This window comes from Odocoileus virginianus, chromosome 28 (assembly GCF_023699985.2).
Source record: "Odocoileus virginianus isolate 20LAN1187 ecotype Illinois chromosome 28, Ovbor_1.2, whole genome shotgun sequence".
Classification (NCBI taxonomy): domain Eukaryota; kingdom Metazoa; phylum Chordata; class Mammalia; order Artiodactyla; family Cervidae; genus Odocoileus; species Odocoileus virginianus.
Window position 1 is genome coordinate 35904205 of NC_069701.1, and position 17366 is coordinate 35921570.

The 17366-nt window shown below is 43.8% G+C and overlaps 2 protein-coding genes across 6 annotated transcripts in view; both read right to left on the reverse strand.

The window, feature by feature from the left end:
• Positions 1 to 7331, reverse strand: part of PLAAT3 (phospholipase A and acyltransferase 3) — a 31092-nt gene extending 23761 nt beyond the window's left edge. The window contains exons 1-2 of one of the 4 annotated variants that reach the window (XM_070457525.1): positions 7271 to 7331; positions 6742 to 6818 (exon numbers count right to left, since the gene is read on the reverse strand). In XM_070457525.1, the coding sequence (XP_070313626.1) occupies positions 6742 to 6756 (15 nt within the window). In that variant the 5' untranslated portion in view covers positions 6757 to 6818; positions 7271 to 7331. Of the gene's footprint in view, positions 1 to 6741; positions 6819 to 7004; positions 7121 to 7235 lie in introns of those variants that run through there. The other 3 variants (XM_070457524.1, XM_020887668.2, XM_020887667.2) reach the window with 3 other exon arrangements.
• Positions 7332 to 11491: 4160 nt separating this feature from the next.
• The window catches only part of ATL3 (atlastin GTPase 3), a 41787-nt gene continuing 35912 nt past the window's right edge, over positions 11492 to 17366 (reverse strand). For both annotated transcript variants that reach the window (XM_070457527.1, XM_070457526.1), the window contains exons 12-13: positions 16652 to 17083; positions 11492 to 15895 (exon numbers count right to left, since the gene is read on the reverse strand). In XM_070457527.1, the coding sequence (XP_070313628.1) occupies positions 15809 to 15895; positions 16652 to 17083 (519 nt within the window). In that variant the 3' untranslated portion in view covers positions 11492 to 15808. The remainder of the gene's footprint in view (positions 15896 to 16651; positions 17084 to 17366) is intronic.

Genomic DNA, 17366 nt, shown 5'->3' on the forward strand with positions numbered 1-17366 from the left:
TTATAATTTCCTTTCTGTGCAAAAGCTTTTAAGTTTAATCAGGTCTCATTTGTTTACTTTTGTTTTTATTTCCATTACTCTAGGAGGTGGGTCATAGAGGATCTTGCTTTGATTTATGTCACTGAGTGTTCTGCCTATGTCTTCCTCTAAGAGTTTTATAGTTTCTGGTCTTACATTTAGGTCTTTAATCCATTTTGAGTTTATCTTTGTGTATGGTGTTAGGAAGTGTTCTAATTTCATTCTTTTACATGTAGCTGTCCAGTTTTCCCAGCACCATTTATTGAAGAGGCTGTCAATGTTGGGTTTTTTTCAATGAAATACTTCAGGCGTACAAAAAAATACAGAAAGTAGGCTAATGAGCATGACTGCTGTGTTTAAATCAGGATGCATTTGGTTTCTAGAAACTGCATAATGATTACAGCCTTGGGGCTCCGAAGCGGTATAGCCAGGGTTCAAATTCCAGCTGTGCTACTTATTAGCTGAGTAGCCTCGGGCGTGTTACCTAACCCCCAGCCCGTTCCCTCGGCTCTAAGATAAGGGTAATGACAGCGGAGGATTCAGGAGACTGTCCTGATGATCACAGAAGTTAGTATCTGCGAAGCAAACACTACCTGGTACATAGGTGCCTGCTCAGTTGCTGCAGTAGTGTCTGGCTCTTTGCGACCACATGGACTGTACCCCGCCAGCCTCCTCTGTCCATGGGATTCTCCAGGCAAGAATACTGGAGTGGGAATTGAAAGAGACACATGTACCCCAATGTTCATTCCAGCACTGTTTACAATAGCTAGGACACGGAAGCAACCTAGATGTCCAGCGGCAGATGAATGGATAAGAAAGTTGTGGTACATATTCACAATGGAATATTACTCAGCTATTAAAAAGAATGCATTTGAGTCAGTTCTAATGAGGTGGATGAAACTGGAGCCTATTATACAGAGTGACGTAAGTCAGAAAGAAAAACAGCAATACAGTATATTAATGCATATATATGGAATTTAGAAAGACGGTAACAATGACTCTATATGCAAGACAGCAAAAGAGACACAGATATAAAGAACAAACTTTTTGACTCTGTGGGAGAAGGTGAGGGTGGGATGATTTGAGAGAATAGCTTTGAAACATGTATATTATCATATGTGAAAGAGATGAACAGTCCAAGTTCGATGCATGTAACAGGGCACTCAAAACCGTGCACTGGGACAACCTTGAGGGATGGGATGGGAAGGGAGGTGGGAGGAGCGTTCCGGATATACACCCACGACTGATTCATGTCAATGTACGGCAAAAACCACCACAATACTGTGAAGGAACTAGCCTCCAATTAAAATAAACAAATTAATTTTTTAAAAAAAGAATACTCAAGTGGGTTGCGATGCCCTCCTCCAGGGGATCTCCTGACTCAGGGATAGAACATGTGTCTCCTGCATTGGCAGGTGGGTTCTTTACCACCAGCGCCACCTGGGAAGCCCTGGCAAATAGGTAGTGTTTTGTAAATGGCAGTTTTTGCTGCCACTGTTCTTGGGGGTGTTTTTATTATTCTTGATTTGGAAGGTTCGAAGACAGCTCCAGAACCAACTGGAGACACCCTGGAGGTTGTGAAACCCAGCCTGAGAGCAAGTTCTCTTTGTTCCCAAATCACATGATGTGGTGAGTGTGGAAATCCCTCATCTCACCCACTCCATTTCTGATACTCTGGGGAAACCCGTGAGAGGCACATAATTCAAAACAAAAGCAAAACCCTCAAGTTCGGGGAGGGTGCTGAGAACGGACTTTACCGGCAGAGTTGGGAGTTTTGATGCAAAGACTTTAGGGAGAAAAGAAGCCCCGGAGGAGCCCACCCTCAATCCTGTCTGTCTGAGACTGCGTTTTCAAGAAGCAGAACCCAGTCCACCTGAGACTGAGGCCCCTTTGCTCTATTGCTGTGTGACCTTCAGGAATCACTTAACCTCTCTGAGCTTCTCCAGCAGAGTTTGTCTCAGAAATAATGAGATAATGGGGGTGAGAACTCTAAAATCCACTTAACACCTGTTAGAAAGTCCCAAACTCATGCCCCAGGCTTGAGTGGGTGGGTGCAGGGAACTGGGTGAAGGGGGAGACCAGACTCCCCAGTTTCAGGCTCAGCAAGAAGGTAGAGGAGGGGCTGGGTTGACTCATCACCTCTTCACCCTCTGGGAGAGGGACAGTGGCAGCTCCAGTTAGGCACCAGTCCAGTCCCAGCAACCCAAAGGTCATGGGCATCCTGGAAAAAGGAGGCAAAACTCATCCACCTTCCCAGGCTCTTGACCCCCTACAAGCCCCAAACCTGTTCCGTGTGTTGAATGTCAGCCCACGGGAACCAGGACTTCCCCTGAACTCATCTGGGAAACACCGCCGCTGCCACCAGGCACCCCTCGGGATTTTCACAAGTCACTTGGAAATCTTTACAGCAGCCCCATTTTAACCACCAGAAAACAGCTCAGAGATAGGAAGTAACTTGCCCAAGAGAACTCCTGAGAAGTGGGGCCAGGGGACTTCCCTGCTGGCTCAGCGGTAAAGAATCCACCTGCCAATGCAGGAGACACGGGTTCAATCCCTGATCCGGGAAGATCCTACATGCCATAGAGCAACTAAGCCCGTGCCCCACAGCTCTGAGCCTGTGTTCTAGAGCCCGGGACCCTCAACTTCTGAAGCCCGCCTGCCCTAGAGCCTAAGCTCTGCGACAGGAAGCCACACAACAAGAGCCCGCGAACTGCAACTGGAGACCAGGCCCCACCCGCCACAACTAGAGAAAAGCCCACGCAGCAACAAAGACCCAACACAGCCAAAAGAAATTCATCAACTAAATTATTTTTAAAAAGAAGTGACGCCAGGATTACACTACAGGTCTTCCTGAACCCAAAGGCCAAGTTCTCTTCGCTGCACCCAGTAATTCACACGAAGCTTCTGACATCTGCTCACCACCCCCACGGTGAGTTCTGCCTCTGCTTCACTGTGTTCTAGGCCTACAAGGCCCTTGACTGTTTGCTAGCAAATTTCTACTCATCCCTCATGTCTCCGCCTCCTCAGCGCCTCCCCCTGACTTCCCAGCAGAGAGTGTTTATCAGCCACAGCTTGGTGTGTCTATAATGATGACTATAATCGTCCAGCTGAGCCCCCAGGAAAGGAGACATCGTCTTCCCTGCCCAGCCCACCAGCTGGACTGGGCAGCCAACCAGGCACATACAACAGCCTCAGCAGAGGTTTGTGGGCTAGAGGAACGCTCTGCTTCCTGCTCAAGCCCCTCCACAGTGCAGATGAACCCCTGCCCTGCCTGAAGCATCCACTTCTCCCTCCTCCCCTTTGCACCATAACTAGCTCCACAGAGATCTGTCAGGATGTCAGGCAAACCTCGAGGTTCGTGAAGAGGTCCATAAAACAGTCTCAAGTCAGAGCCCAGAGCAGGCCCATCAATTGCTGCATATCTGCAGGCAGGAGTAGAGATGCAGATGTAGAGAACAGACTCGTGGACACAGGAGGGGAAGGCGAGGGTGGGACGAATTGAGAGAGTACCACTGACAGACGTACAGTACCGTGTGTAAAATAGAAAGCTGTCGGGAAGCAGTTCTGTAGCGCAGGGAACCCAGCTCAGGGCTCTGTGATGACCTAGAAGCTGGGATGGGAGTGGGGGTGAGAGAGAGGCTCCAGAGGGAGGGGATGTGTGTATACACTTAGAGCGGATTTGTGTTGTTTTACAGCAGAAACCAACACTATAAAGCAATTGTCCTCCAGCTTGAAATAAATTTTTTTAAAAATTTCTGCATATGTGGAGCCTCAGATGCCCTTTGGATCTTCACTTACCCAGCAGCAGCTGCTCAACAAGCCATGGCTTTAAGGACAGGATGCAGGGAGAAGGGAAGGCAAAGCTCTTGGACCACAGGTCCTAAGCAAATGTATTAATAGAACACAGTGGCACTGACCTGGAGGCCTCGGGCTGGACTAAAGGGCTTGGAGACACGTGGGCCCATATGGTAGATATGCAGCCTCTCCAACCCCGGGAGATCCAGGGAGTTCTATCAGAATAACCACAGTTGTCAAGTCCTAAGAGCCAGGCTTCCCTGGTGGCTCCGTGGCAAAGAATCCGCCTGCCATACAGGAGATGTGGGTGTGATCCCTGGGTTGGGAAGATCCCCTGGAGAAGGGAATAGCAACCCACTCCAATATTCTTGCCTGGGAAATCCCCTGGACAGAGGAGCCTGGCAGGCTACAGTCCATGCAGTTGCAAAGAATCAGACACGACAAAGCGCGCGCACACACACGCAAGAGCCAGGCCGTGGCATACACAGAGTGGGAAAGTGCACCCATCCTCCGGGTGCAGACAAAGAGGCGAGAGTTGTCCGTAGAGAATTTTAAAACAATAAGACATACCAAGAGTCCATCTGCTGTTTATTCTCACCATATGCCAACACTTTTAAATAGTATCAGTGATAATGGTCTAAGTTCTAACTCATGCAATTCCTACCAAGATTTAATAACATGTATGCGAGCTTTACATTAGCACACATTCCTGTTCTTTGAAAAGCTTAGTTTTCTACGTGGAAGTCTAATCAGAGAACACCTAGCTATACAGTGACCCTCCAACACACAGACTCAGCTCCATGTGTCTGCTTCAACAGTAAGTTCTGAATGGCTCAGAATGGTTCGAGTTCACTTTCAGGACAGTTTGGGCTACCAATCCCTCCCTACATTTTCCTGTGTTTAAACAGAAGTCTGCGCTCCCAGCACCAGAAGAAAAGAGATTAAAAGAGAAGTGTTTGAAAGTCTGAATCAATTTCACTGGGAACTAAACTCTCATTCTAAAGCAATGGATTAAATAAATGTCAAAGTTCACCATCATTCAGCCATTTGGTCTGACTTTTGCCAAAGAAGAAAAAGTTGGGAGAATTTTACCAAATAAATTAAAAACTTATGATGGATTTTCTGGTGAAGATGTTTTAGTCAAAATGTTTTAAATGTGGATATATTTAAAAGCCTTTGAATGGATAAACAACAAAGTCCTACTGTATAGCACAGGGAACTATAGTTAATATCCTGTAATAAATTATAATAGAAAAGAACATTAAAAAGAATATATGTGTGTATATACATATATATAACTGAATCACTGTGCCGTTCAGCAGAAATTAACACATTGTAAATCAACTATACGCCAATAAAATAAATTTTAAAAATAAAAGTGAAAAATCAGAAATTCCCTAGCAGTCCAGTGCTTAGGACTCCCTGATCTCACTGCCTACAGCCTGAGTTCTACCCCTGGTCAGGGAACTAAATCCTGCAAGCTGAACGGCACAGACAAAAAAACAAAACAAACAAAAAACCCAGAGATCAACAAACATAAATAAAATTAAAACTAAAAGCCACTAGAATTAATTTTTTAAGATATAGGCAGCATTTCAGTTTCTGGAATTTATTACAAAATGGGATTTTTATGAATCTCTGACAAACCGATTCTAATGTTTAAGGCTTTTCCTATTTGTATATCTGTTGTTTCATATAAGAGAAACTTTTGAAATTAATAAAAAGTGTTCTTCAATCAACTGTGAGCCAAGATATATTGACAAGTCTGCCTCTACTGAGAGTTGCATATGCAAAGAAGATCAGTTTTGTCAAAGTCAAGGACAACTTTTCAGAAAAAGTTCCGAAACAGAAACTATAATGTTGTCATTATTCATGACTATAACCAACCTAACTATAAGAACAAGTTTTCTTCCAAATTACATTAATGCAACTAAAAACTATTAACCCATTACTTCTATTTTTCTCTATAACATCTACCCTATTTTTCAATTTTTAGTTTTTCACTGGCATGATTTCATATACAAAGCTCAACAGAAGCAACTTTACTGTGTTTATTTTCCGGCCATTACTAATATTTATTTCATGATTATTACTGAAAATAATGTTGTTAGATAAGGAAGAGGGATGTTTTTAAAAGACCACTACCGGCATCAAATATGCCAGGTACACCCTAATACCAGGTGCTGTCTTAAGCTCTTTACACGGATTAAACAATAATCATAATCACAACAATGAATTACAGGTGAGCACTTAATATGTGTGTGAAGCACTGTTCTGAGCACTTCAGAAGTATTAAGTCACATAATCGTCACTGTGGGATTGGAAACGTGATCAAAGTGCCGCAGCTAGGGAACACGATCGTGAACAGTATCCCAGGGGTGTCTTCCTCAAAAGCCAGGCTCGAACCTCTCTGCAGAGGGTCCTGCTAGGTTGAAAGGAAGCATATGCTAAGCCCCTTTATGATTTCTGAACCACATCACAGATCAGAAATTGGGAAAGTGAAAGTTGGTAAACTGCCGGCAGGGCGCCATGAAGTGTCTCAGCCGAGGCCAGAAAAACGCCCCTGTGGTCAAATCCAGGCGGTGGCGGGGAGGGGGGGGTTGCAGCAGGTGCAGCCCCAGACACTGTGCTCCAGGGGCCCTTCCAGGCGCTCTGGTCTGACTCAGGAAGGCAGACAGGACCTAGGCGGAGCAAGTCTGTCCTTGCTGCCTCCCAGCTCCGGTTGGCCCCGCTCCTGTTTCAGGCAAGCACGACCTACCCACACAAGTACTCACACTAAGACGGCTCTAACCACTGACCGTCTCCCGCCTGGTGCCCACAGGCCAATGGAGGTGCGGCCCGCCCATCCTGCAGGACCCGTTCTCTGATGCCTCAGACCCCCCCAAACACGGCCCCCACCCCCAGCCCGCACACGCCTGCCTTACTTACAAACGGTGCACGCATCTTCTTGGGTGATGGGGGCCCTCGATTTCAATCTGGAGTAGACTTTATCAGCTGTGTAATGCCTGAGGCAGGAGGGAGGGGGAGTCACCGTCAGTAATAGGAAACCGCGTCCCCAAGACCCCAGGGGCCAGTGGCTTCTGGCGGAGGAGATCGTGCCCAGCTGATCTCCAAATTCTCCGGCAACGACCCGCTCACTCAGTTCCAGTTCCTTGCCGGCCCCCTCCCAGCCCCGGCACCTGGCCACGAACCCTCGCAAGGCGGGCAGGAAGGTTCACTTGATACCGGAGAGGCTGGCGGTGCAGCGGCGGGGAGCGCGATCGGTGTCATCTGCCCTGGCGGCCACGCCCCAGAAAGTCCGTGGCGCCGCGCGCGCGCGCGTGCACAGCTAAACCGAACTAATTTGTTTACTCCAGTCTCAGCCAAGTTCTCCATCCCCCACACAGCCTGGGACACCGGGAGAGCCACCCCAAGCGTCTCACCCTCCTTAGGAGCTTGGAAGTACCGCTCCACACACCTCGCGAACGTGGAAGGCAGTAGCGGCCTCCACCAAGAAGGGAACCAGTTAAATGGCCTCAGAGTGCAGGTCAGCGTGAGGTCACTCGGCCACTCCCCGTGTGACTAATTAGAGCCTCGCAGAGCTCCACGCCCCAGGGCGACAGGGACAGCCTGCTCCAGCGTCTGGGGGAGACAGGCCAGGATGCTTTCCGCTCATCCCGAACCTTCTCCGCACACCCTCCCCTAAGCGGAGGAGCCCCCTGAACCCAGCTAGGGGCTACCCCACCCTCAGTAGTTTAAGATCTCACATACCTATCTATACATATCGCACTGCAGTGTAATCAATTTGCTCATCCCCTCAAGTGGGCTTATCCTGTAGTTTAAAACTACCGTCAGTCAGTTCAGTTCAGTCGCTCAGTCGTGTCCGACTCTTTGCGACCCCATGAATCGCAGCACACCAGGCCTCCCTGTCCATCACAAACTCCCGGAGTTTACTCAAACGCATGCCCATCGAGTCGGTGATGCCATTCAGCCATCTCATCCTCTGTCGTCCCCTTTTCCTCCTGCCCCCAATCCCTCCCAGCGTCACAGTCTTAGACCCCCGTTATCCACAAGTTCTCTATCTGCCCTCTGATGGGTAAAAAAATAAGGAGAAACAGAATTATGGATAAGCTGAGGTTATTTTAGGGTTCCAGACTTCCGGTTGGGGGCATTCACTGGGGATCTTGGAACACATCCTCCTAGGATAACGGGGGATTCTATATTAATTTTTAAAGCCATTTAAAGGCAAGGGCCTAGCAGAGAGAAAGTATTTTTAACTATTGGGTCCCAAGCCATCAGATATCCCCCAAATCTGGCACCAACCTGGCACATGGTAGGCATATCACGAGTGAAGGAATGAATGACCAAACACAGACCCTTCTTGTGCACTGGGCTGTGACCCTACAGGGGTAAAAGCAGTTCTGGTATATCACTATTTCCTGACCCTTCGCTGCTGAGCTTGGAATCAGGACCCATTGGCCAAATCCTGAACCTAGCTACCTACAGGGTCAAGAGCACCCTGCCCTCTCTGAGCCTCAGTTTGTTCATCTGCAAACTGGGGTGGTGGTGATATTGTACAACATGTAAGATGATGTATGAAAACATATACGGCTTTGCTGTCAGATAGGCTTCGCAGGTGGCTCAAGTGGTAAAGAATCCACCTGCTGACGCAGATGCAGGAGATATGGGTTCGATACCTGGGTCCCCTGGAGTAGGGAATGGCTACCTACTCCAATATTCTTACCTGGAAAATTCCATGGACAGAGGAGCCTGGTGGGCTATAGTCCATGGGGTTGCAGAGAGTCTGACAGGACTGAGCATGTACACAATGTAACAACAAAAATGCATTCCCCAAAGGGAGAGCAACAGATGAAGCCAGGCATATACATAAAGTGGGAGCCTGATGTCTGGCCTGGGGCAAGTCCTCACTGGGGACCTCTTGGCTGTTGTTAGGAGGAAAAGTACATGCTTATCCACAAACCAGCTTCCCAGCAAGGAGGTCAGAGGTACTGAAATAAACACCAAAGTTTTATGTGCATACTACTCACCCGACAAATCGTATTATGTATATTGAGCAGGAGATTATCTCTAAGGCTGTCCAAACCCAGATGGAAAGTTTTGGTTTTGAGGAGACCACACCTATTCCTGCCTCTCCTTAATCTTTGCTTTCAATCAGCCCAGATGTCACTTTTTTTTTCTTCTCCCTCTGTGACTGTGCCAGGAAAAACAATATCCCTGCTAAGGGGCCGGGATGTCAGGACGTTTGGTTTCACCTTTCACACAGCTCTCAAAAGTGGAGCTCTGTAGGGAAGTCCCCAAGAGAAGCTACCACGTGTTGCCACCACCATCATCAGCAAGGCCGTCTGTCCTTAAGCCCCATTCCAAGTCCATCACCATGATGTGAGTGGACAGCCAGGTTCAAAACAGCCAGGATCAAACTGCTATCTGCCTACGAAGCCCCTTCCGGTCTTTTCTGCAACCACAGCTATGGAGGCCCATTCTTCTTGTGACAGGTGGAAAATATTAACTTTTCATTACTTGCCATCTCTCCCTTCTCTGCCTGCTGAGGGTTCTCCTCCAGGAGAATCCATTGCTGCGCTGTCTCTGAGGAAGGAGTAACTGAGAAAGTGGGAGGAAACGGCACAAGGCTACATGCCAAGAGGGCTTCCCTGGTGACTCAGCAATCAAAAATCCACCTGCAATGCAGATGTGGGTTCAGTCCCTGGGTGGGGGAAGATCCCCCAGAACAGGAAATGGCAACCCACTCCATTATTCTTGCCTGGGAAACCCCATGGACAGAAGAGCCTGGTGGGGTACAGTCCGTAGGGTCACAGAGTCAGACACGACTTGGCAACTACAGAACAACACGCAGAGCGGACCTAAAAGACCCTGCAGGGATTCTGAGCAGGTGGGGCAGATATGAGAAGCAAGGGCCAAGGCAAGAGGAGAGCAGCAGAGGGGAGGAAGTGTGGGCAAACTGCATATAAGGGAGCAGAATCCACAGAGCATTATGTGACAACATGAAAGCTCTGATGCGAAACACCAACTCCAGACCAGATCGCTCCTGGGGGAAAGGTACCCCACCAGCCAAGTGAATAGGCTTTTGATCTGTATCCAGGTCACTCGGGGCAGGCGATGTAAGTACACTGACTGACAGATTGCTTTGACCAGAAAAATCATGCTTTTAGGAAAGGAAGGTGAATTGTAACCTCCTCATGAATTGCCTAGGTCTGCAACCCCTCAAACCCTACTGAAGAGGTGAGAATAAACCCCTATTGAGAGGCCCTGAAGAGCTTCCACTAGTAAATGTGCAGCATAACCACCTCTATTTCCCCTTAAAAGCACATTCCCGAGATGTTCCAGGCTCTCATTCCACTAAATGGCCAGTCTGGGGAACTGACAACTGCAGAGGACGTTTGCTTTTGGCCAGCATTCTCTCATTTGGTGACTCTGCTTGGTTCTGGTGGAGCCACGAGTCACAGTACCCCCCATCACCCTGAGTAGGGACACATGTGACCTACGTCTGGCTCTCTATCATGCCCCAGCCCTCAAGGCAGCCAGGGACCCTGGAAAGAGCATATGACCCAAGGCAGACCAGTCAGAATCTTCCTCTAGGATGGAGGTTTTATGTATATAAAATACACACACATCTTGTAATAGGCAATGGGTCAAAAATCCTCTTTCCTCTGGGGACAGTAAAGTAGAATGGTGTAAGCCTGGAACCATTTGTTCCTGCCCTCCTCAGCAGCGTGGAAGAAATCTACCTGCAAGAGGAAGAGATGCAGCCACTGCAGACAGGAAATAATAGTCCTGTTGACATCTGATTCACGCCAGTGTAACTTCTAGATATCCAGTTACAAGAAAATGCTTCATTTAAAATATTCTAATTATTAAGCTAATCAGCATTGGACTTATCTTTGGCAAACTGTTTAATAGTAATCAAAGGCAAAAGTGTCTAACAATGCACCAAAGAGAAGGCATAGTTTGCTTGACTTCTCATCCACACATGACCACTTTCCCCACCCTGCTCCTTTCCGCCCCCCAGCTTACACTGACGGAGGGATCAACACTCCCCGTACTCTCCATATTACATTAACTTGTGAGTTTGCCCCTTTCCTACTAAACTGTGAACTCAGTGCAACACCCAGCCTGGTATGACCAGGGATGGATGGCTGGCTGGTTGGTTACTGACCCCATCCAGTCTATGTTTCAAACTAGGAAAGAAATCTTTTTATTGTAGGGCTGAATGGGGTTTGTAAAGTGATCAGTCAATATTTGAGTTCAAATAACTTCTTCACTGAATCCAAGGTCACCAAGAAAAGGAAAGCTTTCAGTAGAGCTGTATTTACCTCACCCCACTTCCAGAGATGAACCACTTAACCAGCTGGCTCCAGATTGGGCAACTAAATGAAAGTGCTCCAAATTCAAAGGTCCTCACAAGTCCATGTAACTATAAAATCTGTGCTTCATTTTACACAATACTGTCAACAGCACAGCTTTTTCTGGCATTATGCTAGAGATTAAGATAATAGTGCAGTATTATTTTGCAGAACAGAGAAAGCTGACTCACTCAAACCACATGACCACTGCCACCTTTGACACCAAGTTTTCATTCTCTTAGAGATCCTATTCACTTTACCAAGCCCAAATCTACTTAACACATCTTCCCATATTAAAGAGAAAGGAAAAACACAAGTAACACGGTGCTGAGATCTTTATTCCATTAAATGACCTTAAAACTAAGAAACAGAAACATGCTTTTGATATACTAATAGCATAATCTAATCCATTGCACTTTTTAAAAAGTATATTAAATTTTAAAGCCATTCAAAAAGTCTAGGAGGAAGAAAGTGCTTTTAACAAATCATTTTTTTAAAGAAAGAGAAATCAGAGAAGAAAATTTGTATATGCTCAAAATTAGTATTAACTCCTTTAAGGCTTAAGTCCATGACAGCATTTATGTATCTAAATTGGAACACTTTGAGAATCAGATGCATCTTCCCCTGGTCATAAGAACACTATCTTTATAATCTTAGTTCTGGCATGTGAGACTCCTTTCCCAAGAAGAAAAATTTCTTCTAAAATCTGTCTGCCCTTAGATTAATCTTGAAAGCCCCTGGTAAGGGGTACTCTGTCACTGATTTTCAAATTTATGATCCTCTCTGTCCTTTTTGTTCATTTTTACTTATGGCTTATGGTTTTCTGCGCATGAAAAGATTCAGAGGTTCAAGTCACAGTGCTAAATTTTTGCTTTTTCAAAGAAAAACGACTTTCAAACTAGTTTTTTTAATCCTAACACCTATTGGTAAATAGGATACTTGTACATTCATTTTTCAGAGAAGGCACTAGGACTTTCTAATTTACAGAGACATTTTCACAGAGCTCTGGACTAAATGCATCCTTGTTACTCCTAACACTAAACTCTGAGTGACTGTATCTGGCGGGAGACCACCTATTCTGAAGCAAGGTGTCCACTTGCCTTCAGGCAGCACTGAATTGCACTTCCCATCCCTCAGATCAGTCTCTCCCACTGTGGTCTCTGGACCAGCTGTGATGCTATTTTTAAAAGTGGTGATTCCAGGGCCACAACCCAGACCCAGATCCACTGGGGTAATCCCTGGGTACAAAGCTAGCAATCTGAATTTTTTTAAACATGCCTCCCAGGGCTGTTTTATGCAGGTCAAGATAGAAGACAGCCACCATTCAAAACACAGTTACAATATGACTTCACAGAAGGAAAACTATTCAACTGCAAATAGTCTCTTACACGTGGGCTTTGGAATGTCATTTTAAAACACCACCTACACAAATAGTTGGTATGTTAGTAACTGAAGTTTTTCTTCACTATGCCCCTATTCCTTGACTAAAATTTTGATGGATCTAAACATTAAGCCAAATGATGCAACCTGTGTTGACTACCTTAGATGGCAGCCATCCTAAATAATCCTAAATTACATTTCAATAGTTCCATGGGGGGAAAAAATAGCTCTATTAAGATATCCATATAAGTTACATTATTTTGTTTAAAACACCAGGGAAAAATATAACTATTTGTTTTTTAATCACTTTTGCCTGGACTTAATTCAACTACGTAATTTTTCTGTTACTCATACATACTTATCCAAGACACCATTTTCATAAGCCAGGTGGAACGCTGGGTATAACCGGTTAAATGCACTGCCAGTACAAGGCAGTTTGTCTGTTTGTTCACCTAAAGCATTTTACTTCACGAAAGAGAAAAAAAGGAAAGACCAGGTAAAACAATACTCATAAGCAACTCTACCAAATGTGAAACTACAGAGACCTCCATGCGACAGCTTTCTTGGTATACTGCTAAAATAAGGTATGACTCTGAGGCTATTTCATCATCTTACATGATAGTTTTCCCTCATTTTGTCTACACACCAATCTAGAAAGAGTCCTCAATGAAAGACTGAGATTTTGATTCTATTATTTTTACTTGGAAGCTAATGGGAAGTATTAAAAAAAAAACAATTTAACATTTAACTTCTCCTAAAATGAATTCTTTTCATAGAAAATTCTGCAAATCTTTTATATGTTAGTAGGGAATGTGCCCCAAATACTCTCAGGAATGTGCAAACTGAAAATGCTTGCTTGCATGGAAAGGCAGGAGTGCCAGAGAAACAAATAGCCAGCAAACCTCACCGTCCTAAGTGCCGTCCCAAGTACCGTCCCTGACCCACAAACCAACAGCTGCGGCGGGTAAGAGGAGAAAGGCATTCTCTTCAACCTGGTCGTAAACCTCCCCAGGACTGCTTACAGCCAGCAATGAGAACGCACCTTTCATTGGAAAAGTTGATATAAAGTCATCAATTCTCTTAAAAAAAAAAAAATTAGAGAGGGCAAAGGAAAACTCATAAAAATCCTCACTGAGAAAACTATAAACATTTCCAGAGGCAGAGTAAGTAAGACTAAAAAAAAAAAAAGGTTTCTCCAGGGTAATTAAACAAAGTTATTCCTTTATGATCAAAATAGAAATTTGGTGAATTTAAACAGTAACTAAATTCTAAGGTTTCATTAAATCATACATGATTGCATGTTTTTTATTTTTTAAAAATCTAGTATTTTAGTATTGAAATAAATTTTAAACATAGCATCCTTTTCTCACCATTAAAAGTAGGATAATTCTAGACAACTCTTCTGAAATCTATAAACATGCTTACACAAGTGCATTAAAAGCTAAGTATGTCAACATTTGTAAGGCCTTTAGCAAATAAGTATCAATCTTCAGGAAGATGACAGGCCACTTGAAAATGCACCAAAATTTCAAAACTAAGGTTTTAATTTAATAAAGCTAAGTATTACTGATATGCAAGTAAACAGTTTTTAGATCAAGTTGGAATTTTTCTAAAATTTAACCATGACTGAATAAAATAGCAAGAACTTCAGAGCAAGATGGTATGTAAATATGAAAAATACATTAAACACTTAGAATTAATTCAAAACTTACAAAAATACTTGAGTGGTAAAGTGTTAAAATAGTCAAGAGAAATACTCTTTGATAAAAAGATGACAGACCAGAAAATACTTTTTTCCACCATCCATTCATACTTCACCTTTATAGAACTTACACTCAGAATTTGCCTAAAACTCCCTACCTCCCTCCCACAACAAAAAAATTATCTTAAGAGTTAAGGCTCATATACCTGAATGCTTATATAAATACTTGCAGGCAAGTTGTATGAAGTTTTAAAATCCAAAACAATTCGCCATGATAAACAAAGGAAAAGGCAACTGATAGACAAAAATTTTTATCATACAATCAAGGTAAATAAAGAATTTAGATACTTTCTAGATATTATATATCCATACTTGGGTGGGACTTGGTCCTTACTAAGCCAAAGACACTTTAAAGCTACCAGACTAGTCACATATAAAATTAAATAAAGGATGATTCCCTAAATAAAACTGACAGTTTTAGCTTCATTATTAAAAATATCAGACCATGAATAGGAGACTGCAAATAAACATTGTGGATAAAGACCTGATGTACTGCTAAGCCACATGAAACAGGACATCAATTAAAGGCAGCATGTTTGGTAAAAATCCTTCCTCTAGTCCTTGATAAAGTTCTGTTCTCATGAATGACAACTGTGTGTGAGTTACGTACAATACACATATGTATAGATAGAAACCTACAATCAGCGAGTCTGACCAAGGCACAAGTTCAGATGACTTATCAGAGGTCACATGGTTCATTTAAACTCAAGTTTTTTCCTTAAAGTATTAAACTCATTCCTTTTATTATGAGCAGCTCTGGTTTTTCAAGGCATGTTTGCCTCTTTTCTAGAAAGAAGCTACAGGAATGAATGAAGGCAAAAAAAAAAAAAAAAAAAAAACAGAATATGTTCTAACAAAACTGCCAGCCTGTCAAGAAACAGACATTACATTTCAGTGTATGGTAGATTTAAATACAATTTTTCCATATTATGTGGCAAACACAATTCTCTAATATCATAAGATTTTAAAACTGTAATAGCATCATTTTTAGTCAGTCTTTAGTTTTGAAGCTTTTGCCAAGTTTTGTAAACTTTTAAAAAAGGAATCCTTCTCAAAAGAGTATGGTACAAACTGACAATTCACCTCAAAACAGCATCTTTCATGTGAGTGTCCTCAATTTCCTCCCGATCAAGTCCTCGAAAGCATGAGTTCAATCTTAAAAGGCACTAAGCGGCACATAAAGGACTGAAAATAGCATTTCCATTGTTCTTTTAGCTTTTTCCCCCATAAAGTGCACAAAGCAGAGAGTAATAAGAAAACAGACTCAAGCTTGGATCTACACCAGCAAGGAAAAGAAATGCTTCCAAGAGAAATGGAAGTGTGTTTAAGAATTTGAAACCACAGGAAAGGTCTGTTCATTTATTAGTGCCATGTTTCAGCTCTTCCCAGATGGTCCCGGGTCTGCTTTCCTGGAGACCTGGGCCTGTGGCCGTCGCAGAAGCCCAGAAATCAGAGGGAGCTAGAAGGGTTCTTGTCTGATCCTCTCATTAGGATGCTACTGAGCTTTTTTATCCGAGGGTGGTCTCCCAGCAACTGCATCCCTTACAGCAGCCTGAGTGGAATTACCGATGTGAGAAGTGGCCTGCAAAAGTCCATTTATTCAACATGTCAGTTAATAAAATTACAGCACAGTGTCAAAAGAGCAAGCCATTACAGACAAACTTTCAAAAATCTCTGTCTACACTGAGACTGAAAATTAGGGAATGAAGATGCAGGGGTCAGGGAGCCTGTGGCAGCTGCTAATGCCCAGAAAGTAGGTCAGCTGAACCTTTAGGGGGTGGGCAGCTCGCCAGCATTCACCACAAGCTTCTAACTTAACTAATCTGTTCCTGCTACTCAGAAAAACAAAGCAGAGTCTCAAATCTGTAAACCTGGAGATCATGTAATATCAAAAGCCACTGATTTGATGAACTGATGTAAGTGAAAGAGATACCATCTACTGGCAGATCTCAAAACAGAACATTTTGCTAAATTCATATTTTTCAAAGCTCATGACTTTCAGTGAAGCAAACTAACCTTGGGTGTGGGAGATAATCACACAGGAATTATATCTGATGAACATGTATTTAAAAGTTTCCCGTGAAGAATACAATGTATGTTAAGTTGGAAAATTTTCTGCATTAATGAACAGGTTTTAGGCATGGAAACAAAATATTAGGAATAAACATTAATATCCTAAAGAACGATAATAAAACATAAGGCCTATCATAAAAAAAAAAAGGCATGTTTCTCATGCCTTCTATCATTATTGAACTCTTCCAAATCGAGATATTTTACAATAGAAGCATGAATATCTATCTGTTACCAAACGTCAGCCTCCTGGGTTGGCACCACTTACCTGCTCTAACACATACGCTGCACCAGAATCAATAGCACCGCCCAGCTCACGATACTGACCAGAGTACCTGATGTACCCCCAGGTGAGAAGTGCTATTAACAGCAGTCCAACCATACAGTTGAACAGCTGGGCCACCACCTCAAGACCAATAAAGCCAGTGAGGCCAGAGGCGATGTATAGAGCCACGATGCCCGTGAAGAGCACTGCAGGGGTTCGGAACGTGCTAAAGACATTCTTGCTACTGTTGTGCTTGCAGAAGTTCTCATAGAGTTCCTTGATCTCCTCCTCCAGCTCCTGCTGGTAACGAAGGCTAAAATCCTTCCCGCCCATCTTTTTCGTCTTCTTAAAATGGTCCAGAGCAAGCTGTTTGAATTCGCAGTGCTTCTCCTCTAGAATGTCTGGAGACAAATATGGTTTGTCTCCCCCACAAACCTGACAAGAATAAAGACAGAACACGGTAAAGAATCCTTCAGAAACAAGTGCCAAATAAAACAAGTAAAAACGCTGAAAAGCTTAGAAAATTTTAAGATACTAGAAATGAACTTTAAGATGATGACTAAGATCAATAAAAGTCTGGGTTCAATTCTTCTGAAAAGCACACTTAGGAACCAGGGTGACACTGATCAGTGAGAGCAGTGACACTGTAAGGAAGTCTTGCTTAGAAAGGGTCATAATTAAAAGGTCCCAATAACCAGGATAACTTGAATGTTGCCTC